At 42.4% G+C, this 23,848-nt stretch overlaps 1 protein-coding gene across 11 annotated transcripts in view; it reads right to left on the bottom strand.

Moving 5' to 3' along the window:
• Positions 1-1,700: 1,700 nt before the first annotated feature.
• Positions 1,701-23,848, bottom strand: part of ATE1 (arginyltransferase 1) — a 171,868-nt gene continuing 149,720 nt past the window's right edge. For 10 of the 11 annotated variants that reach the window (XM_074373521.1, XM_074373525.1, XM_074373519.1 and 7 more), the window contains one exon: positions 19,899-23,278. In XM_074373521.1, coding sequence (XP_074229622.1) covers positions 23,100-23,278 — 179 coding nt within the window. In that variant the 3' untranslated portion in view covers positions 19,899-23,099. Of the gene's footprint in view, positions 1,824-19,898; positions 23,279-23,848 lie in introns of those variants that run through there. The other variant, XM_074373517.1, reaches the window with a different exon arrangement.

Genomic DNA, 23,848 nt, shown 5'->3' with positions numbered 1-23,848 from the left:
TATCTTCCCTGTTTGCAAATGAGCCTGTGAAAGGGACGTTTAAACAGCAGCCAGGCAGAGGGTCAGGCTCGGGGGCAGTGGTCATGTCTATGCACACGCAGCCTGGCTACTGATTTGTCCCAGTGCTGGGGAGAAAACCCAACTGAAATAAAATCGGTTTCACCAGAGGATGTGTGGAGATTTCCAGTATATTTCCAAACCAAAAAGTAGCCAGCAGACACTTTTTCTTTGTTTATTTTGTTTCGCTTTGCTCTGGAACACTGAGCCAATCTTCGTCCTTAGCTCTTTGTTAATTTTAAGCCCGTTCCTCTTTCTAACGTCTCTTGATCTACAACCCAGACCTGTTCTGCCCAGAGTTTGCTTCTTGGGAACCCTCCCTACCCTGCTTGGCCTGCAGTTTCCTGCGGGCCCCCAGGGAAAGCAATACCCCAGAACTCCCTCCATCCCGGGGCTCAGAAGGGATGGGGAACAACTGAACTATGTGTTAATTGCGTTAAGGCGCTTTCTCTAATGAAATAGTGGCTTTCTCCATAGCAACGGTGATTAAAAGATGCAGAACGGCGGGTCCTCCAGGGCCTGTCTGTCTGGGAAGTGATTGCCACTTCACAGAAGAATTCAGTCCAGATAGAAGTTTATTGTGCACATTTCGCCGAAGCTGACCGCTCAGGTCACTCCCCAAAGCCTCATTCTCTCCCCCTGAGCGCTGATTTGTGGGAGGGAGCCACAGGATACTTTCCGCCTGCTTTGGGGTGGTAGACAGAACTGTTTGGAGCTGGGGGTGGGGAGAGGGATGAGATGGGGGGAGAAAAAACCCAAAGCTTGCAGCTTGAATGTAAGCCTGCTCGAAAGAAGCCTCATGCTTCATTAAGCATCTTTTAAACTGCTCATTGAGATGCCCAGAGGGGGTAAGGTAAATTCCCTTTCCATTTTTGTGCATCTTTCTAAAGCGCACTGCACTCCTATTTTGTACACTGCAGGGTAAGTGATTTTCGAAGTTGGAGGGAGGAGGGGGAAATAAACATTATCTGGACTGAAACATGCAGGACGAGGTGAGATAATAGTCCGGACAGACTGCAGGATCTCAGACGGGTGGGTGGGAGGCATCTGTTAGTCTGGGCTTCGCTATCTTCCTTCTTTCATGCCTGTGTTCCTGGTCTCCTCCCCTCCTGGTGGCTGAACCAACAGTACAGACCAAGGCTTAGCTCTCCCAAAAATACGATGTGGAAACACAAAGCTTACATACGGCTCCACGCCTCTGATGCTCATATAAGGAAGGAAGATAAAGACCTTGAACCAAAAGATGCCAGGAGGTGCTCTGGTGCGTAAAGGCACACGTTGGAATACAAAAATAAATGAAATATAATAATGATTCAAAAATCCACACTCAAGCCTGAACACATCCCCAGATATGTTCTCACCTTATAATGGAATCAGACTTAAGAGCCCAGGCTCTGCAGACCAGGGCCCCGGTTGGAGTCTTGGCTCTACCAGCTCCGCTGTGTGACGTCAGCCCAATTACTGACCCTCAGTTTCTCCATTTGTGAAACAGAGATGATAATTAAAGAAGAGAATTATATATAGCATTTACTTCCTGGCATGTGGTAAATGCTCAAAATCATAATAATACATCATTCTTACACAGAGTAATGCTCGATTGCGCTTTTACAGCACTCGATGATTCACAAAGTGCTTCCACTTACCTCCCCTCTTGTAATCTTCCTAACGACCCTGGGCTCCTCTGATAAGCCCTGGCTGTGGCTCGCTGGAGGGAGATCAAAGCCCCTGCACCAGGCACTGCCAGGTCAAGCAGAAAAGGCCCGTCACTGGGGACAAAACAAACGGAGAAATCCAAACTTCAAAATCTAGCCCGAGACTGAGAATGTTCTAGGCTGTGGGACGCAGGGGTGAATAAGAGAGACACGGTCCTGCCATCCCGGGGCTGACAATTCAGGGCCACGCTGGGGAGGTGGAGGGTGCAGTGCGAGCTGCAGGGCAGGTGTGGCTAACCCAGGCCTGAAGAAGCAAGAAACACTTTCAGGGATGCTCTTTCTATTTTTATGAACAAAATGTAAAAGGTAACATACTTAAAGGGCCTTGAAGTGCTTCGATTTCTCTAGGGAATAAAAATGCTATTTATACTGGCGTAAAATATAATTATTCACACTTTCCAAAGTGTTTGAAGAAAACTGGATGAAGGCCATAAATCTAAACATTTATAATGCCAAGAAATCTGTGTGCTGCTGTGATTTGTTTTCTACTTAGAAAATAACTCATTTTAAAAATTATTATGCTTGGAATACCATTACCCAAACTTGCTAATCCTAAGGGAAAACTCCAAATTCCAAACAAAAGCTAATATACAAATTACTTTGAGCAAAGAGCCTTCTAATTACACTTTGTACACTGGCCCATTATCTGAGCATTTGATGCAAATACTCAACATCCTCCAAAGGTATTTATCCAAATAGCTACAGGATTGTTGAAGACCACAGTGGCCTGCAATTCTGGGCCACCCTGGGAGCAGACAGTTCATCCTATGGGGTCATCTGCACTCTTGAAGTGTGGGACTCAAATGTGGTCCAAGAAACAACAGCATTGCTCCACCTGGAAGCTTCTTGGAAATGCAGAATTCCAACATCCCCACCCACTAAACCATGTCTACTGAATCAGAAACTTATTTTAATAGGAACTTCACATGATTCATATGTGCATTAAACTTGGAGAGTCGATGGTCTACACAGAGTTTGCACATAGCAGAGTGAACAGACACATGGTCACCCAGTTAAAGACTACATTTCCCAACTTCCTTTGTAGCTGGGTGTGGCCACATGACTAAGTTCCAGCTACTGGTAGCAAGTGGAAGTGAAATGCACCACTTCCAGGTGCTGATCTTGAAAGGCAGTAGCCTGCCTTCCGCCTCCCTCTCTACTTTTCTTGCTGGCTGGATATAAGCGTTGTGGCAGGAGATACAGCAGCCATCTTAGACCACAAAATGGAATCTCATGCTGAAGACAGCAGAGCAAAGAGGAGACCTACGTACCTGACAATCACACAACGTATCATACCAGCTTTACCTCCAAACTGTAACTGAGCCGGACCCCATGGGGCCTTCCTGAAACAGACACCCCCCCCCCGACCCCTCTGCCATGTCCTCAGCCAGCCTTTTGTCTGTACAAAAACTTTAGTCTCCTAGGCTTCCCTGAGTTCTAAAGAATACATTTAATCAGAGAAGTGAGAAAATGCAGAAAGGAAGGAAAATAGGCAAGCAAGACAAAATAATGCTAGTTTAGCCAGTAAGCAAAGTCAGGGACCTTTAGTTCCTCAAGGGCTGTAGACAGTATTTGGAGACATGTCCCTTGAGCTGTTTTGCAGATGCAGGTGGAAGAAGTTAACTGTGTGCTGCCTGCAAGCATGCAGACCCCGGATTGGTTGGAGCCAGAAGGTCGATGATGTTGACTCCCAATTACGTCACAATCAACCAATCAGAAGAGTGTCCATGAGCTGATCACACACCTCACAACCCTCCTCCCTCACCCTGTCTTGAAAAACCTTTCCCTGAAAGCCTTCAGGGAGTTTGGGCCTTTTAAGCACTAGCTACCTGGACTCCTTATTTGGCGCCCTGCAATAAACGGTACAGTTTCCTCCACCACAATCTGGTGTTAGTAGATTCGCTTTACTGTGTGCAGGCAAGAGGACCCAAGTTTGGTTCAGTAACAAAATCACTACAATACATGTTTATTTCTATATCTTTTATGATACCACTTTCTAGGTGCCATTTGTCTATGTTATTTCTCACGGTAGACTGCAAGCTTTACTGGACAGGGACCAAATCTTATTTAGTTTTGTGCTCTTCACATTGTCTAGTTCTGTGTCTTGCTTATGATAGGTACACAAAACTCTCAGTTACATGAATGAGCAAGTGAGCAAACGAATGAAAGAATGATTTATTATCAAAAAGTATTTGCTAACCACCCACTGTCCAAAACTGGTACTCCTGGAGTTTCAATAAGGGTAATAATTGCAAAGGATTAAAACTCATCAAATATGTTCAATTACATTAAATATGTTTAAGTTCACAATTTATAATCCATTTTCAACCCCTAATAAAATAATGGATCTAGGTGATGATTACAAACGGCTGCTAATATCAAAAATGAGAAACAATCAGACATTTTTTATTCTTATTGGGAAAACACACCAAGGAGTCTTATTTGAAAAACTTGAACCTGAATCTAATTAAGCCTTGAGATAGAACCAGGAATTTACTGCAACTGCAGGGGAAAGAGAAATAGGCTAAACGATGCTATGTGGGTGTAATCAACAAAATCTGGACTTTGGGAAACTCTGTAGGACAAATGACCAGGTCTCTTCCACAAATAACTTCTAAGGGAAAAAGATGTGCAGAGGGGACTTACAGATTAAAATAAACTTTAGAGACATATCAATTGATTGCAATGTATGGACCCAATTTGGATCCTAATTTGAATTAACAATTTGTAAAATAATTTATAAGATAATTGAGGAAATATGAAACTGAAGAGAGAGCCAGTGTTGCTAAAGAATTACTGATGATTGCAAAAACGGAGATGTGATGAGGAATGCTAGTGGTTTTGTGGTTCGTTATTTATAAGGTCGGCATTCCTACAATGTGATGTACTATTGCTGTTCCCTCTTATATGAAAGTCTCTTTGACCTAAAGAAGTACATCCTGGGCAGAGATACCCCGAGAAGGACCTCCCTACACACACACACACCTCTGGGATGAGGGCGGAGAAGAAGTGCATTTAACAACAATTATTGAAATCCAACTCCCTCATTTCTACCATCAAACTCTGAAAACTCAACATTTCCTCCTCTGGGACGCTTCCCTCCTAGAGAAAGAAGTATATGTTTCACAGAGGAACAGCACAGACAGTATTCTCCAAGGGGCTTAATCCAGCCTCAACTTGAATGTGTAGACAAGGGATGATGCCCTCACAGCATCGTCAGAGGACTTCCTTCCACCCTCAGTCTGTAAACTATTTTTTACCATCATTTTCTCTATTTTCCCCTATTACTGTTTAGTTTTGTTGTGAGTTGTGTGGTCAGCCCAATGGAGAGTGGTGATGCAGCAGTAATTTTAGCCTACGGACAGGACACTGCTGCTAAAGTGTTAACATCATAAGTTCCCTCCCTGTTTCCATAGAGGGACACTTTCCTCGTGACTGCCACCTGTGAAGCTGAACTATTTAAACAGTTGGCAACATAGAATCAAATGAAAATTATCATTTATCTTAGGCTGTTTTCAATTACTATAGGGTAATATATTAATAATATAAAGTCATATATGGGTTCATCTTATTTTAAAGAATAAATTATAATTGACTCATATAGGCTGGAAACAATAAGTTAATCCTGTTCTCTAATTCTTTGCAATCACCAACTTCTTTCTCTACTCAAAAGTGGGAAAAAAAACCCTCCAATTAAAAAAAGATACATGCATATCAACATTCATAGCAGCACTATTTACAATAGCCCAGACATGGAAAAAACCTAAATGTCCATCAACAGAGGACTGGATAAAGAAGCTGTGGTATATTTATACAATGGAATACTACTCAGTCATAAAAAAGACTAAAATAATGCCATTTGCAGCAACATGGATGAACCTGGAGAATGTCATTCTAAGTGAAGTAAGCCAGAAAGAGAAAAAAAATACCATATGATATTACTCGTATGTGGAATCTAAAAAAAAAGGAAAAAAGACACTATGAACTCATCTACAAAACAGAAACAGACTCACATAGTGAACAATCTTATGGTTACCATCGGGGGAAAGGAGGTGGGAAGGGATAAATTGGGAGTTCAAGATTTGCAGATACTAACTACTATATATAAAATAAAAAACAAGTTTATACTGAAGCATGGGGAACTATATTCAATATCATATAGTAATCTATAATGAAAAAGAATATAAAAATGAATACATGTGTATATGTATGACTGAAACATTATGCTGTACACCGAAATTGACACAACATTGTAAACTGACTATATGTCAATTAAAAAAATAAATAAAGTGGGAAAGACGGTGAAGGGCCTACTTGCTTAACTGGTGGTCAAAAATTAATGTCTTACTGCCTAAGTCTCCTCAATGGGGGGAAAATAAAACAACTATAGAAGCCATTATGGGGAAGATTGGTGAGATGAGACATGCTGTAGATAATACTGTCGTGCCAGTGTTTAATTTCCTGATTCTGATCGTGGTACCATGATTATATGAGACAGAAAAAGCGAGAGAAAGGCGAAGTATTAGCAGTTGGTGAACCTGGGTGAAAGGTCTGCTGGGCTTCTTTGTACTATTCTTGCAAATTTTCTACAAGCTTGCAGTTACTTAAAAATACAAAATCTTGAGCGATGACAAGGAATCTGAGACCCAGGCCCGCTGGTTCTAGATCCCAGCACTGCAGTGCGGCAGCCCAGCGCTGCCTCCCTCCCTGTAAGGGGTGCGGAGTGTGGAGTGTGTGATTCCAGGGAGGGAGAGTATTTTCCAGCCAAAGAAGAACTGATTCCTTTTAATGGGTGCGGGAGGAGGAGTATCAAAAGTTAGAGCCGTCAGCACTCTTAGGCCAGATGCTTGGGGACGTCTATTACCAAAACAAAATAACAGCAATCAGAACAAAACAAATCTTCTGTACGGTTTAATCTTTATTTTCACAGGATTTGGCAGGAGCCATAAGGTCTGGAATGGTGGGCCTTTTGGGGAGCTTTGTATTTATTAAAATGCTCTGGACACCGGTTCTTATTATTCTTTCTCTCCCTTTGAAATGGGAACGGAAAATCTCCCGATAAACGGTCAGAGGCGTGGTCCAGATTTGTGTAACTATTCTTATCTCCTTTTGTGCTCCTACATCAAGATGGACTCTTGCAGGGGTGGGTATAGCTCAGTGGTAGAGTTGCATGCTTAGCGTGCACGAGGTCCTGGGTTCAACCCCAAGTACCTCCATTAAATAAGTAAGTTAAGTAAATAAATAAATTTAAAAATATTAACCTGATTATCTCCCCCCAAAAACAAACAAAAAATATTCAGCCTAAATTTTTTTTTTAAATATATTCCTGCAATTTAGGCTTGAGATGCTAGGTTCTCAGCTATCTGTAGTTGCTGAAAATGCTAAGTAGAATCATGGACCCTTGGTCATGTCAATAACAATAGAATTTTAATTGGGAAGCTTTGTCTACAAGAATCTTATAAATATTATATATTTACTGCATGAATCTCTTAGAAGAGAGGTGGATTTTCTGCCCTTAGCATTTCCATTTTGTTACTCTACAAATTCCACCTAGTTTTCAAAGCTAACCTCTTCTTTCAAATACTGAAATTCGTCTTCATGAAACAGCACAAAAGACAGACAGCCCGCTCACTATATCATCATCTAAACCTGATTTTTTTTAATGTTTAAATTTTAATTGGGGTAAAATACACATAATATAAACTTTAGCATCTTAACCCATTTTAAGTATTTAGTATTGTTAAGTATAGTCACATTGTTGTAGAACCAATGTCCAGAACTTTTTCATCTTGCAAAACTGAAACTTTATACCCACAAAACAGTCGCTCCCCATTTCCGCCTTCTCCCAGCTCCTGTCAACCACCATTCTACTCTCCGTTTTCAGGAATTTGACTACCACAGACACACACATAGAATTAAACAGTATTCGTCTTTTTGTGACTGGCTTATTTCACTCAACATAACGTCCTCAAGGTTCATTCATGTTGCAGCACATGTCAGAATTTCCTTCCTTTTCAAGGCTGAATAGTATTCCATTGTGTGTGTTCACATTTTGATCATCTGTGATGGACACCTGGGCTGCTCTCACCCTCTGGCTATTGTGAGTAATGCCATAAACATGGGTGCATAAATATCTCTTTGAGATCCTGCTTTTAATTCTTTTGGATATATTCCCACGAGTGGAATTGCTGGATTATATGGTAATTCTATTTTAAACTCTTCGAGGAACTACCATACTGTTTTCCATAGCTGCACCATTTTACATTCCCACCAACAGTGCACAAGGGTTCCAATTTCTCCACATCCTCGCCAACACTTATTATTTTCTGGTTTTTGATAGTAGCCATCCTTATGGGTAGGAGGTTAAAAATGTAAGCTTAGCATCTAATTGTACAACAAAAAGCCAACTCAGTCAAAGAAAAATCAGGAATCAATGAAAAGCCATGGAAGGCATTATCTTATTTTAGAAAGAAATGTTCTTTGCCTATTATTTAGCGAGACATCAGCTGGATTGGAGAGACTGCAGCCAGCCAGCCCAGTAAGGAGCCAAGGGCGCTAGTTGAGCTGAGAGCAAACTTAACCAGTGCCAAGGGAACAGAAGGATAAAGATGCTAGAACTACATGGGAACTGGAATTGACAGAGCTTTCCAAGTGATTCCATGTTGGACACAAAAGAGAAGAGTCAATGTCAGGTCATCAAGGCTGCAGGGTGGACGATGCCGGGAACTGATGCCATTCGTGACCCGGAGTGAAGGAGCAGGAGCTGGCGGTGGAGGACCAAGTTACAAGGAAGGAGCTCAAGTATGGTGTTAGCCAGTGGAGCCGAAAGCAGAGGAGAGGATGACAGGTGACCCCACGAGCCTGGATGACACCAGTGCAGGAGAGAAATAGAAATCCAGGGCCATTGCTAGAATAAAGGAGTACCTATTAAGCTGTCCTTCTTGAGTGTACTGCCAACTATTTTGCCCTGAATGGGGCCAAAAACCTTCCCCAGCTTGGGCCAAAATATTCCAGCAAAGGCACGTACAATGATAGGCGGGAGTCCTGAACTGGGTAACGAGCAGGTGTCACCACCCTGGCCACAGCAGGCACAGGGACTCTCAGCTCTTTATTGTGCAAGATGAAATCCGTTTGTCATGGGGGGCGAAAAGAGTTTTCCAGGGGTGCTTTGTGGAAAAGCAATGCAAGTCTCCTGCCTCGGCTAGTGGCTCAGTCTCACCCCCTGACCACGGGGCCCAAGCAAAGCCCTGCGCGCTTTCCAGCAGCGCACGGTGACTACGAGCCCTGCAGGTGAGATGGGAGAAGATTTGCCAAGTTGGAAACACATGCTACCTTAGATGCAGACAACATTTTGTCAACAGAGTATGCAACCAGCTGGTCTCCCACGAAATATACTTTGGTGATAAAGTCAGTGTTTTTCAGCCATAACAGGGAGGAAAGAACGTGGTGTACAGAAATGAGACAAGTCCTGAGCATTTTGCCTTCTCTAGACCCACGGACAGTTTACATTTCAGCTGCAGTAACTACCCTTGACCTGTCACACATAACAAATATTTGCAAAGTGTGTGTGAGTGTGAATGTATCTATGTGGGCTTGCACGCAGTGTGGACACATTTGGTTTTCATTGATCCTGACCGGCTCGAGGAGCAGTGGAAGATCCCTTTTCCCTGGAGCGGGTATACGGGCCAGCCCAGATGTTTTCTAAGCATGGCATGTGGTTTCAGTCGCATGTCTCTTATTAAAGTCCCCGGGATTTGTGTGGGGGTCTAGGAACACGTGGCCCCAAAACTCCCTGCAGAAATGGGGTGCTAGTGCCAGACTTAGTAGCCATAGCAACACACAACAAGGTGTGTTACTCCAGACCGGTCCGCTGGTCCTGCTGTTGGTGACTTCCTAGATTACCCATCCCCCTAAAACCTCCCTATGGATTATGTATTTAATGGGAGCACAGAAAAGAGGTGAGTAGGGGAGTGGGGAGAGCGTCTGGCATATTTGAGCTGCTGGGCCCTTCTGGGTGGGGAGACAGAGCAGGGAGAGAGCTCATCCCAACAGGTTCAGGGACACTTACGGCCCAGGCAGGAGACAGAAGTCACCTTACACATAAGAAAGGCGTAGGTGGGGATTTCCCAGTTTTGCTTTTACAAAGGGGAGGAAAAAACCCAAAGCCACAATTTAAACAAAATATTTGATTTTTCTTTATCATTTGAGACAGGAACCAGACACCTTGATTATCATGTTTCCATACTTCTAGAAGAAGGAAAAACGATCTAAAACGGATATCCATACATATTCTCAAAAAAAAAAAATTACTATGAAGTAACCTTAGCTGAGAATGCCTGTGTTATCAATGCCAGGTATATGTAGAATTTCAAATTTTCCCTCGTCCTTTCTCATTTTTGTCTTTTTCCCTCTGGCCAATCCTATTTTTTGGCCATGCCGTCCTCCGGGGCTTGTTCATGTGGGGGTCTCTGCCTCTCTGTCCAGCCGCCCCCTCACACTGGGTGCTCTCTGTGGGAGAGGCTTGGGATTCTCGAATATTCCACGTTAGGCCTCCTGGTGAAAGCAATAAACCAGTTTAGCTAGTGGTGAGGAGAAATCCGGGCTGCTGGACTCTGTGGGGCACGTTCCATTTCTATCCCGGGAGACGAGGACGTGGCTTCTCCTCCTCCCGGGCAGGGGGGACTCCCCACAGGCCCCGCGTGCGTCCAGGCCCAGCTACATCCCCCTCCACTGAAGGTGATGCCCAGGGCTGCCGGGGAGAACACTGCTGCCCACAACGGCATGTCCGAGCCCCCCCGTCCTGAGATGCTCCCCTCGGCCTGTCCAGCCGTAGCACCGTGACTTCCTTTCACGTTTTCTATTTTTCAGCAGAATTAAGCTGCACGCTGCGTCCACATGTGCCCTGTGTTTCTGCCTCCACACGGGGTCTTACTGTTCCCTCTGCTGGGAACATCCTGGCCCTCCGTTCCTAAAACTGACTGTCGGGCAAAGATCAACTTAAGAAACCGCTTTGATCGCCTTCGATTTTCTGCCTAAGACTGTCCACTGGATTTCATCTGTGCCCTCAGGCCAGCTCACTCTCCATCTCCTGATTTTGAGTCTTTGAGGCTGATCCCCTAGAGAGAGCGGAGAACATGACTGTCCCACCTCTGAATCTCTGCTAACTCCAGGTGCACATGTGGTCACAGTTTCACACATTCAACACACACATTTACTGTCACTGTTTCAAAAAGGCCTTCCCTGAGGACCACCCCGTCCAAAGTGGCCTACTGTACGACTGGGCATAATCCAGCATTCTTGCCTATTTGTTTACCTGTAGATTGTCCATCTCTCACCCTAGAATGTAATTCCAGGAAGACGGAACTCCAGATGGAGTTCACTTAGTGGCAAACTCCACTCCTGGCACTGAACAGGTGCTCAGATCCTTGTTGGACGGATTTACCCATCAAGAAGTGAAGGAATGAAGTGTATGTGTGAGGCGTGGGGTTTGCACTAGGCTTTCTAAGAGCAGGCAGGTTGAGGGCCCTGGGCCTCCAGGAGAGACGCTGGTCTGTGCTGGGCTGGTGTCAGGGCTGCGTGCCCTGGAAGCACCCCTCCTGGCCCGCCAGGTCTCATGGGCATGTTCCGCCACCGGGCAACGTGGTCAGTCTCTGCAAATGGCACTGTGCACGTGTCTCTGTAAGCAGCTCACAGTCCAGATGAGTTGAGCAACACGTCTCACGTGGTCAGGCCTGTCCTTGAGGGCCTTATGGGCTTCAAGGACAAGCGGTGCCTCACAGTGCCTCACAGTGCCTCTTCCCAAATGGAAGAGTTTATGAATTTAAGACCAAGTAAATAGCAAAGAAATCTTCACAATCAACATTATCTGCACCCTGGCCCCGCCACCCGAACACTGTGGACGAATCCATGGACTCGGGGGACCCTGAAGAGAAGGAGACATTATATGACAAATGGCACTTGGATGCTGGTGAGAGCTCTTCTCTGTACTTGGAAAGCTTTGTTTGCAAGACTTTTCTCCCTTCAGGATCTCAATTAGGTGCAAGGACTTCTCCCAGGGTGAAGAGTGTTCTCAACATGTGTAAAAATGCCTTTGTGTTCATGGCAAGAATGTCTTCTCATATCCAAAATGGATTTAAGAGGAAAAGACCAAATTAAATAGGGATTACACTGATCCCCTTTAAGAATTTTCAATTCATATTGCTGCATTCTATATATATATGTTTTTTTGTTTTTTTTTTTGCTGTGGGAGCTCTAAACCAAAAGCAGGCCTGCCCCCAAGTACTGGGACCAAATGCCCGTTAGGCCAGGAATTCATTACACAAGGCAACTGTTATACCAACAGCCAGATGTCCGCCGACGGCTCCTCCCCGCGTGTGCCCTTCCTGCCGAGGCGTGTCAGCCCCCAGTCGTTCCTGGGGTCCTTTGTGTGTTCCTTTCTCTCACTGTTCATATGTGTTAAGAGTCTGCAAAATTCAATATGGTCCACCTTGGACTCATTGTCAGGAGTGCTTGCTACATGTTTCCACCCCGTGCTGTGAAACCATGAGGGGCGGGCCCAGCCTGGGGTCCTGGAGCTGGGACTCAGCAGCCCCACGACACCAGCATGTGTCCTCCGGGGAGCTTTCCCAAACGAGTGCAGTCTTTGGGTGCCTCTGCTGAGAGCCACGTGCATCACCCTGACGGCCCCAGTCGTGTTGGTTTTCTCCAGCCTTGAGAACTGCTGAAGGAAGATGGAAGTCCGACATGGTAGACTAATGGTGCTAATGTAGAAGGGGACACCTGATTTGGACCTTGAAGATCTGAACATGTGTTGCTAGGAGGGATTGGCTAGGACTGGTGATGGAACAGACCCAGCGATCAAGACACAGGAAAGAAAGAGCTGGACTGGAGTTTCTGGAAGGGAGATGGAGAAGGAAAGGTTGAGAAATGAGCTGGGGCACACAGTGGGGGCAGCTTAGCCTTCACTCAGCGGTGAATGAGGAGCTGTCTGATGTGGGACCAGGAGGCACGGATTGGACAGTCGGTGTGTCAGGCAGTTAAACTGGCTGGAGGAGCCAGGTGGAAACTGGTTGAAAGGCTTTTGCAACAATCTGGATAAGAGGTACTGAGAGGCTGCACAGTGAGGTGGGAAACACGGAGGAGAACACAGGACAGGTTGGGATGCTGCGTCAGGCCTGGGGGTCGTGAAACTAAGTCATTAAACAATACAATACAAAATGCTGTGTATACAGTTTCCCCCTCTCAGTTGCCTTAGTTGCAGAAGAAGCAATTCAAAGGCAACCCAAAATCTGAAAAAACTCCCAAGTATGAGGAACATAATTTACATCAAAAACATTGGCCCTAATGGAGCCCCCCAAAAGTTCACCTTTCCATGTATATTTAGCCAGAAGAGGAAAAAAAAAAAAAAAAAAAGCAAGGAAGTTTCTTTCTGCCCCCTGGTGGCCTTTGGAAAACTTAACTGAAAGGGCAGAAAGAGGAAAAGGGACCAATGTCTCCACTTTGCACTCAGTGCCCACTGTGCAAACACCAGTCTAGACAAGAACAGAGATGCTTCAGAGGTTTAGACATGTCAGACCTTTCCCAGCGCAGCTTTCTTTCTACCTGAGGTTGGTGGGTCGAGGTGGGGCCACCCCACCTCCCAACTTGGGGAGGTGGGGTGCAGACTTGGCTGCGCAGATGCCAGCTCTGCTTCCACGGGGGCCTCGGAGCAGTGGCTGGGACGTGACCTGGGAGCAGAGCGTTTCTGACAATGCTCAGGAAACAGCTCCACTGGCCTCCGTGTCAAATCGTGCTGGCGCAGGGACTGGGCACACAGCTCTGCACACAACAGAATTCACTTTTAATTAGGCTGGAGAAAATTACTATTAACATGTAAATACCTTTGGGGGGTAACAACTAACAAATCTATGTCCGAGTCGCATCTCCCTTTTCTCCCCTGCAGGCAGCAGTCCTATGAAAAAGTCACCAATTTTCCATCTGAAAAAATGTGATTTTGATTCCCTGACCTATTTGATAATGCTCTTCCCTAACCTGTGGCTCTGTGAAAAGCCAACTTGAAGACGAAATGCCTCCTCCCGAATTTGCCTTCGCGCAGAAGCATAGTGCAGGAGGAGGAGGAGGAAGAAAAGCCGCAGCGGTAGGGGGCGAGATGAAAACAGTCTGGTCTTTACCAGTTAAACTGTAGCCGCCCAGGCCAGCCTGCTGTGCAGAGAAATCAGCGGAGCCCACGAAATGCTGCCGGCTTTCCAGATATCCTGTTGTTTAGTTTTGTCTCGAACAAAACAAACCAAAATGTGCATAATTGTACCGGGCCTCAAACCCCATTTTCTTCTCCCATTTATACCAAAGAAATCCTGAACGGTGGCGCCGCTGGAGGGAGGCGCTCTCCTGGGCTCCTGTGAATAATTGTTTATCCACATTCTATTAGGGAAAGGCAGCCATTAGAAAGTTTTTACCCTCCTAGCATTAGATGAGTATCCTTTGAACAGGCATTTAAAACAGATGCCAATTCCATGGTCTTGAAGACCTGTTCCAATAGTGTGAATTTTGCAAATAACTGTAATTTATCCAGTAATAGAATGTTTTTTTATTACTTTAAAACAATTTTGAATGGAAATATTTCGAATGGGTTATACGTTTTCCTATTTCAGAGTACAATGGATGTCCTTTAACCGTTCCCCTGGCAGTTCAGCATCGCCATGCCCGGTGTCAACTATGGCTGGCCTGAAACTGTGTGTGCCCAGGGGCTGGTGAGATGTTCAGGGGTCTCTGCCTTGTATTAGTAGGGTTCACGTCTTTTTTTTAAACATCTTGGCAAAACTTTGTTTCTATGACCTCTCTTCCTGCCGACATCTGCTCTGGGCAGGGTGCAGTGGGGTGAAGGGCAGTGGGGCGGCGGGCAGGGTGCTGATCCTTCTACCCGGGCCCCTGCCTGCCCAGCACACCCGCCTGATGAGGAGGCTGAGCTCTGCTGACCTTAGGGCTTTGCCCAAGGTCACACAATTAGGAAGCGATCTGGCGTTGGAACCCAGTGTGGCTTGCCTGTAGGATCCAGGCCCCCTCCTCTGCCATTTTTATTTTAAAGAATCCAGTTGCTAGTGGAATGTGGTCAGAAGGTTGCTCTAAGTCTGATATCAGCACCACCACCCCCCCATCCCTAGTCCATCTTCCTTCTCAGGTCCAGGCTCCCATGTTCACAGGGTCAGTGTTGAGTGTCAGCCACACAGACAAGACGATGTGCACCCCTCCATTAACATGGCATTTCCATATTGCTTTATCCTTTTACCTTGGCACCCCAAGTTTCTCTTTAGGCCACTTGGTCCAAGTAGCTTTCCCATGAGTAAGGCATGAGCTTTAACGCCTGGATTCAAGCCCATTTTAACTGCTAAGCAGCAAGTTTGTTTCTTTCTTTTCTTTTTAACTTTACTTTTTGATACTGCATTTACGTTCCAGATGGCGAAGTGGCTAGATAAGCAACGTGCAGATAAGTGAGGCCCACGATTCCTCATCACTCACCGATAATGCTGACACATAACAGTTTCCATATCTTAACGAAGGCAATAAAGGGTAATAGAAATGAATAAAGCGCTTGTTATAAAAAGCTCAAACTGTTCTCCAGATTTTTTCCTCTAGACTTGGTTCCTTGATTTCCAAAGTTTCCCAACAGAATCTTTGGTGACATTATCAGAAATATTAATGACCCACCAGCTGTTGTAGGGGCAGAACGCAACGACACACACTTGGCCACGCGCTGATGTTTTTCTGGCCTTCTTAATAAAACAGCACATGGAACGGTATTAAGCAAATCACAAGGTGGCTCTCAAGAACAGGCAGAAAACCAGGGAGACCAGAGATAATAATTCTTAACTTCTGCAGACATCATCCCTCCCCCGGTGCAGAACTCCCAGTGGCCACTGACCAACCTTGGAGGCCCCTTTTGCTCTCTCATCATTGCCAGCTCCGCTCACGGGTGTCTGCAAGCAGTTTTGGTGAACTGAGTCCAAACTAACCTCTTCGTATCTAAATAACATGCCTCTAGTGAAATTCCATTAAGATCTCCATGCTAAGAACATTGACATGCAGTTTTGGCTAGAAGTAGGCCATACTAGGAAAAAACCAGTAACCAAAATTACCCTTAAGAATACAACAATAAGTGCGTGGGGTGTGTGGCTAATGGTAGAGCACATGCTTAGCATGCATGAGGTCTTGGGTTCAATCCCCAGTACCTCCATTTAAAAAAATTTAAAAAACAGTAATAAAGGAATTTTGAAAATCTTTAAGAAGCAGAGCTGTAAATCAATCTAATCTGTCTTCTGAGTCCACTTACTCATGTGAGGTAACCACCAGCTGTAGATTAAACAGTATAAGAAGGATGTTGTAATGAGGATTTATTTTTCCCACTTTTCTGTATGTTTTTTGGTAGACTTCTTTTGGGAGATGCATTTAAATCCTTTTATTGCTATAGATCTAGATTTTAACTGATAAATTTATAAATGTTTTTTTCTATTCTACCAAAATTAACGTGACTAGAACAACTAGAAAGATGCTACTTAAAAATGGAAATAATAACAGGGATCCCCTATATTTCTAAATTAATCTTCCATTCAAATTGTTCTTTAAAGAAACACTATCTGTACAGAGTTTAACTTTAAATCATAATATGGCAGTTATCTTAGGAAACTGACAGCCCCAGGGTAATGAGATACCTCATATTCATACATATGCATGGATGCACTTAAATCAAAGATGGAACCAGATCACACAATGGAAATTAAGAGAAACCAGAAAGCATCAAAATAAGCCACCCCAAATGTTTTGCTGCAATACTTCCATGATGTTTTGCCATATAGAAACCTTAAAAATGATAAAATCATAAATTATTTTTAAAAATTGCCTTACTGCAGTGCCATCCAATAGAGCTTGCTGTGATAATGAAGTGGTCTGTATCTGCACTGTGCAATACGGCAGCTCCCACAGGTTGAATTATGGCCCCTGCCTCAAATACATGTTCAAGTCCTAACCCCAGGTGACTGTGAATGTGACCTTATTTGGAATTAGGGTCTTGGCAGATGGATTAAGATGGGGTTATACTGGATTAGGGTGGGCTCTAAATCCAGTATGACTGGAGCCCTAAAAGATGAAAAGATGACACAGAGAAACATGCAGAGAGGGAAGATAGCCATGTGACCATGAAAGCAGAAATTGGGAGAGATGCAGCCTCCAGGAACAAGGAACACCAAGGATTGCTGGCAACCACCAGAAGCTGGGAAGGACCAGGAAAGATTCTCCCCAGATCCATCAGAGGGAGCATGGTCCTGCCGAAACCTTGATTTGGGATTTCTAGCCTCCAAAACTGTGAGCAAATAAATTCCTGTTGCTTTAAGCCATCTAGGTGGTGGTAACCTGTTAGGACAGCCCCAGGATAGCCAGGGGCCACACGTGGCTGCTGAGCATTTGAAATGTGACTGGTGAGGCTGAGGAACTAAAGCTTAATTTTATATCATATTAGACACATGTGGCTAGAGGCTATGTTATTGGACAGAGTAGCTTTGTCAGTTTGTATGACTTCTACAAGTCGTATAAATCCAAACCCTTTATCAAACTGAAAACTGAAAATAAATCATACTATTACCAGCAAGTTTTAATTAAGCACATGATCTCTCTCACTGTATATGTGTGTATGTGTGTGTGTGTGTGTATGTGTGTGTGTGTGTATATATATATATATAATATATATATATATATATATATATATATATATATATATATATATATATATATATATATATTTATATAAAATCTTTGCTTAAATAGCCAATAACTTCAGCAACAGTTAACTCCCAGACTAGTCTGGCCATCTCTCAGTATTTTTAAATGACCTGGAAAAATGCACAGAACTGTCCACATACAACTCAGCTAAGAGCCTTCAGCTCGGAATCCACAATCCTAAAATGCTGTTTTTCTTGTTTCATGATCAAAAAGCTCCATCAGTTGAGAGGCGCTATTCAAACTCACTGAATACTGAGTTAACAAAGTGATGAACTAGACTTCATGAAGTATTCATGAGTTCTCATTTAATGCTAATTAAAAAAAAAAAGCCCTATGTTAAATGATTTTAAGACCCTGGCACAGACTGACAAAAAGCATGAAAAATTAAGGTTCTGGGGAAGGCGTGATCCAAAATCACACAGTTGAATTATACCAGTTAGGAGTACAACATTTGTATCTTTCTAGTATAATGGCTCTAGCTTGCAACATACAAACAACAAATAAATATTTAAAAATACTTTTTGAATACTGACTTTAATAAAATTTTAACGATGAAAGAAACAAAGATATTGGTGCCAGTCACTAACAGTCTGCTTTACGTGTGCCAGGCAAGTGAAAGATGTCTCTCCCCTCCTCCCAAGTGGTTGAAACATTTACTTTTGAGTGCCATGTTATTACCATTGAATGCCAGGTAATTATTAAAAATCACAAATGCCACATAACATTAAGATTTGCTATGCTAGGTTTTGTTTTTTTTGTTTTTTTGTTTTTTGCTCTTCTAGTTGGAATTGCTTCTTCATATTTCAGGTGAAGAGATGTGATGAGAAAACCAGGCTATAAAAATCTGCAAGTTATTTTGCAGCTTTAAAAGAATAAAAGCTTGGCACACAAAACATATTCAGCAACTTTAATTCTTGGTCTAATTGAAACAGTTAATAGGAAAATATTTTCTGGACAGGACTGAAGACACCAACTGTGACAACCAACTGTATATGAAAAATGCAATTTTACTTAGAATTAAATCCGAAAATAAAACAGCCAATGTATTTTGAAAAGTAAAAAAAAAAAACTTAGCTGAATTAGTAATAGTGGTATGGTTATCCACCCTTTCCAGGTACTCATTTTAAAGACCTCTGTTCTGCAAAGAATCAATGAGTCAGAATCTTACCTGTTTTAAATAACTTAAAGCTTTTAAATAAAGACGTTTTCTAACTGGAAATTCTAGAGGTGTGCAAACGGTAAAAATAGCATAGGTCTCTCAGAAAATATTTAGTTGAGGGACAATGAGAGGAGGGAGGGGAACTAAGTTTTAAAAGCTGCACATTTTCAAAATTTTCAAGTAAGGGAAAAGCCAAGGAAACCAGGAAATGAATAAAAACAACGTTGTCAGGTGTTACAAAGAACTGGTAAAAACTATTACTGCCTGTCAGTCACAACCCCGTTACACATTAGGAGGGGCTCAAGTCTTAAACCTCCTTTCTCAAAAAGTTACAGACACAGCAGAATATTATGCAGCTATTTAAATGATTATTCTCCCTCATTTATTTTCATTTTCACAGTAAATTAAGATGTTCAAAAATATATTAAATTGATAAAAAATTTGGAAATATACAAGGCAGAATTCCATTTTTATTTCAAAATAAAACATACACACACATGTAGGTAGAAAAAAAGTTTGAAAGGACACGCACCAAAATGTGCATGATAGTAGTGGCAGTGATGGGGTTCTAAGTGATTTTTATTTTATCTAATATACTCTTCCATATTGTCAAATGTTCTCTGGTGAACACTGTCCATTTCAAACAGAAAAATAACAAGGTTATTTCCCTTCTAGAAAAAAATATCAGCGGGAATTATAACTAATATTTAAATCACTTGGGAAACAGGATTAATTTTATTATCAACCAACCAGGATTCTGTAAAGAGACAAAACATTTAAAATGTATTCTATAAATATACTGTTGACGATTATGAACGATTAAAGCACACTTTATGAGATAGTTACGAAAATTTCTCTGAAAACTAAACATTTTAAGAGAAATTATACTTGAGTTTGCTACTTAAATCTTATTTTGAACCTCTTTGGGTAAAAGAATGTCTCTTCCCTAATTTATCTTGTGAAAATCCAGACTCTTTGCTTAAGGTGAGATTTACTTTACTTTTATTTATTCCTGAGAAAGAAATCCATCATGCTTTAATTTAGGTAACTAAGTGATTTGGAATTCCAATCACTGAAAATATTATGACTCATATAGCCAATGTTTTACCTCTGTTTTCTGCATATTCACTACAGGTAAAATGTACTCGAGAATTTAAAAGACGAAAACACATGTCTTTTCAGTAATGACCAGCAAGAACCACTGCAGATAGAAACAGTTTTATTTTTTCCATTCAAGCTTTATCAAATGGACTGTTCAAAAAGCATACACAAGAGCAAAAAATATCATATGCTATCAAATTTGTTTTGTCTTACAGCCACTGGTTTTCTTTTGGACAAGAATACACATTTGAGTAACTTCTAATTCAGACATTTCCCAGCTGATTTCCCTTTCCTTCTTTTCTTTACAGTTAGCAACAGTAGCCACATTTTAAGAAACTGATTATCATATTTTCTCATCTTTATTCAGACTGAAATAATATTAAAGCCTATAAAAATCAAACCATATACTGTTCAGAAATCTAGAAAGGTTTATTTACATAATAAATTCTGATACATTAGGAAATCATATACAACTGGTATTTCGCAAAATGGATAAAAAGTAGAGTAAGTCGTTTGAAAGCAAAATAAACAGTAATAATTTCTTATCTAAGTAATTTTAATCAAATGAATAATATATTCATCTGATAATAGACTCTACCTTTTAGAATACTAAAAAAGTGCTCAGATTACGTTTTTTAAAAATAAGGTAACAAAAATCTCACTGAACTGAAATAATTTAAACACAGATGACAGCATGGGGACTCTCTATTATAGTTTTGCTCCCAAGACAGGGAGGTAGGTGTACATTTATTTGAAATCGGAAAGGGACTATAATACTAAGACTGATCCAGCCTTGAAAAGATATGAACTATCTTTGAAAGGTTCTTCCGTGTCCGTCCTTCTTTAGTTGAAAGCCATTAACATAAAATCAGACTTCTCAGCTAGACGGCCTGTCAACTGACCAAGCCAAGTCACTTTCCTTGACTGTCCTCTTCTGGCCCACTATTAATATTCATTCAGCTAGGGCTCAAAAGAACGAATGTCTTTTGAATTTGCTCATTAGGATCAATACACTATCTGCTCTCAAAAAAAACCACAGGAATAAAGCAACCGAGCAGAAGCATCCTCATGCCCACCTCATCTCTGGGGCTTCACTGGAGACAACCTAGAACCCCACCCGCAGGGATGGTACCACGGTTCCCAGGTAGGTGGGGGGGGGGGGTTAATCATTTTCCTCTGAAGGAACCCTAAACTGAATTCTGCAGAGTTGCAGTAAGAAGTTAAGATTCAAGCTTTCTCTTCATTTGATACTCGAGTTGCAATCTTAATGAATTCCATTCTCCATGCTAATCACTAAGATGAAAGCAGGTGTAGCGCACCTGATGACATCAACCTGACACCCGAGTGCCAAGGGTGCCGAGCCTCCTTACTTTACTTTAATAATACTGAGAATACTCACTACACTTCTGAAGTCAACAGGATTTCAGATTATTTTAATTTTATTTATGCTTTTCTGAATGTTTCAATTGCTTATAGGATCATTTCTGCAATCATAAAAAAAATTAAGCTATCTCCACTTTAGAGGGAAAAAGAAAAAAATGTTCTACAGAAGGCAGTTCCAAGTAAGTCTATCAGATGCTCTTGGGAGACTATTTTGAAGGACAAAATTCCAGAAGAATGCAAAATCTACGCTCTCAGGGAAAATGGCTTTGCTCACTCCTCTCCCCTGTCAGCTGACTAGCTGCCTGTGGCAGGTGTTACACACCTATACACTCTCCCTGAATCAATAAATACAGTTATTTGGATGATTTATTTGAACTTCTAGACACTTTAAAAATCATTGTTTTATGATCCTCCCTTTTATTCTAGCTAGCTGAAATTATTTTCTAATGTTTTATATCTAAATTGAGCACATTTAGGAGAAAAGTTTAAAATCAGTAGTGGGATTCAAGCTACTAAGTTTTATAATATGGTTTTTAAAAAGATCAATCAATAGAGAATAGAAAAATGGGCAAAATGTGAAATGAAAAGGACTCAGTGCCAAGCAGCCAGCAGCAGATGGGGATCAGTGCAGAAAAGTAGGAAAGTAACCGTCCTTCATTTGCCAAGTCTCCAGCACAGCCCCAGCCCTGCGAACTGACACGTGACGAGGATTCGCCTCCTGCCTCCCAGCACAGCACCTGCCCCTTGAGGTGGGGAACGAGGGACATCTGCAGAACAAGTGAAGGACCAAACAAGAGCAAGGGAGAGGGAGAGAAGGGGCTGGCCTCTGCTCTAGACTTCATGCTAAGTGTGGCGTCTCCTCTCCAACTCCCACACCAAAGGGCAAGAAGTGGATGGTTCCACCTCTTGCCCTGGAACCGAGGTCAAAATCATCCCTACTTCATTAAATGTGATTTGTAGCATAGCTCTAAAAGTAGTCAGATATTAACTAATTTTTAATCAATAACCAAAGACAAGTGTCCTGAGTTCTAAGGAAAGAAGAATTAGTGTACATTTACCTTTGATGGGGCTTAGGTCAAGGCAGGAGTCAAGATTTTTCTAAAAACTCCATTTCTTAAGATTTTTAGAAATAGAGCAAAGTATCCCAGTTTGGACAGTATAATATATAACAAGGGTAATCATATGTTTTATTGTCCATGCTGGGACAATTTGGAGAGTAAAGGGGAACACAGGTAACAATTATTCTAGGAAAAATAACTGTGCCAAAACAGCAGACGTGAATAGGACTGTCCTGGGTAAAAAGGCATCGATGTAAACACAACTTTTTTTTTTTTTGATGTTTTGTACTATTTCCCTTGCTTCAAGTTTTCTAATAAACTACATAATATAACATTCGGCAGTAATGTAATATTGAACACTGAGTAACAGCCCAGTTTTGTTCCCTTGAGAAGACATTTCCTAAGTGATAAAATGAATTCCCACCTTCTTCCCCATCTTAAATTTTTTCAGCATAAATTAATGTTTTAAATGGATCTGAGGAAATAGACTGTTTTGATTCCTCTAACAGAACAAAAAAACCACATCTGTGATTTAAATTACTTAAGATTCACTTATTAATTTTATTTTCCAAAATATTACCAAGAGAAGTTTAGCATGTCTTGTTCATAAAACCAGCTTCCCAAATGATAAACCTCAATTCTGAGTCTAGGTCATAACATACTTTTAAAATCTTTATATTAACCATGAGATTCTCACAAACACATTGCCACAAAATATTTTAGAAAAGCCATATAACTGTGAAGATCAAAAAAATCTAATCCGTGGATGGTAACGGAATTTCCCCACGGAAATGAACTTGTCCCGTGGCCCGCATCATCAGCACAGCGCGGGCAGGCTGGGCAGAGGGCGGCCCGAGCCGGTCAGCTCCTGAACAGCAGCATCCGCTCGGAGCACGCCTGCCCCACCAGGCCCGCGTACTGCAGCACCGCGGCCTCCTCGCTGGGGTCTCTCTGCTGCTTCTTATAAACACCGTAAGGCATTACGGCTTTCCTGTAAAACACCTGCAGGCGGTCAGGATCCTTACAGCGCCCTTCGTCCACTGCAACAACAGAGAATACTGATGAAAAACGTCGCATGTCAAACTGCTTTTCATTTCCTAATTTAAGGGTATTTAATTTGAAGTACAAAAAATTATGTGTTAAGATGTCTTCTTCGAGCAGTATGTTCCAACGAGGGTGTGTAGCATTAATACTCAGGTTAACTTGAGTATACTAGTAAGGAACAAATGCCTTGTTGAAAGACACTAAATTCCCTCCGTGAAGAGCTGAAACATCAGGGAGAGACAGAGAATCGTGTGCAATTTAGAAACTGGCCTTCAACGATCACCCTTGTCATCCTCTCATACACTATAAAGTTGACGATGCTGCAGCATCTTTCCTGAGTCGGATGGAGATTTATTTTGCTTTTCCCCGAGCCAACATATTGTGTGAAGTTTCCATCCCCACGTGTGGCTTTGGCTGACCCAGCAGTAGGCGCTGACTTGACCTGACCAGGTCTGGGCCTCGGGCGCTAATGCTCCGCAAGCAGGAGGGCAGGTGCTTACAGCTTTCATGGAGGTTGCCTCTGCCCGTTCTCGTCTTCTTCCAGACAGAAGAGCTCCTGGTGGTCA

Source organism: Camelus bactrianus, chromosome 11 (assembly GCF_048773025.1).
Source record: "Camelus bactrianus isolate YW-2024 breed Bactrian camel chromosome 11, ASM4877302v1, whole genome shotgun sequence".
Taxonomy (NCBI): Eukaryota; Metazoa; Chordata; class Mammalia; order Artiodactyla; family Camelidae; genus Camelus; species Camelus bactrianus.
This window is presented reverse-complemented; position numbering and strand designations above follow the sequence as displayed.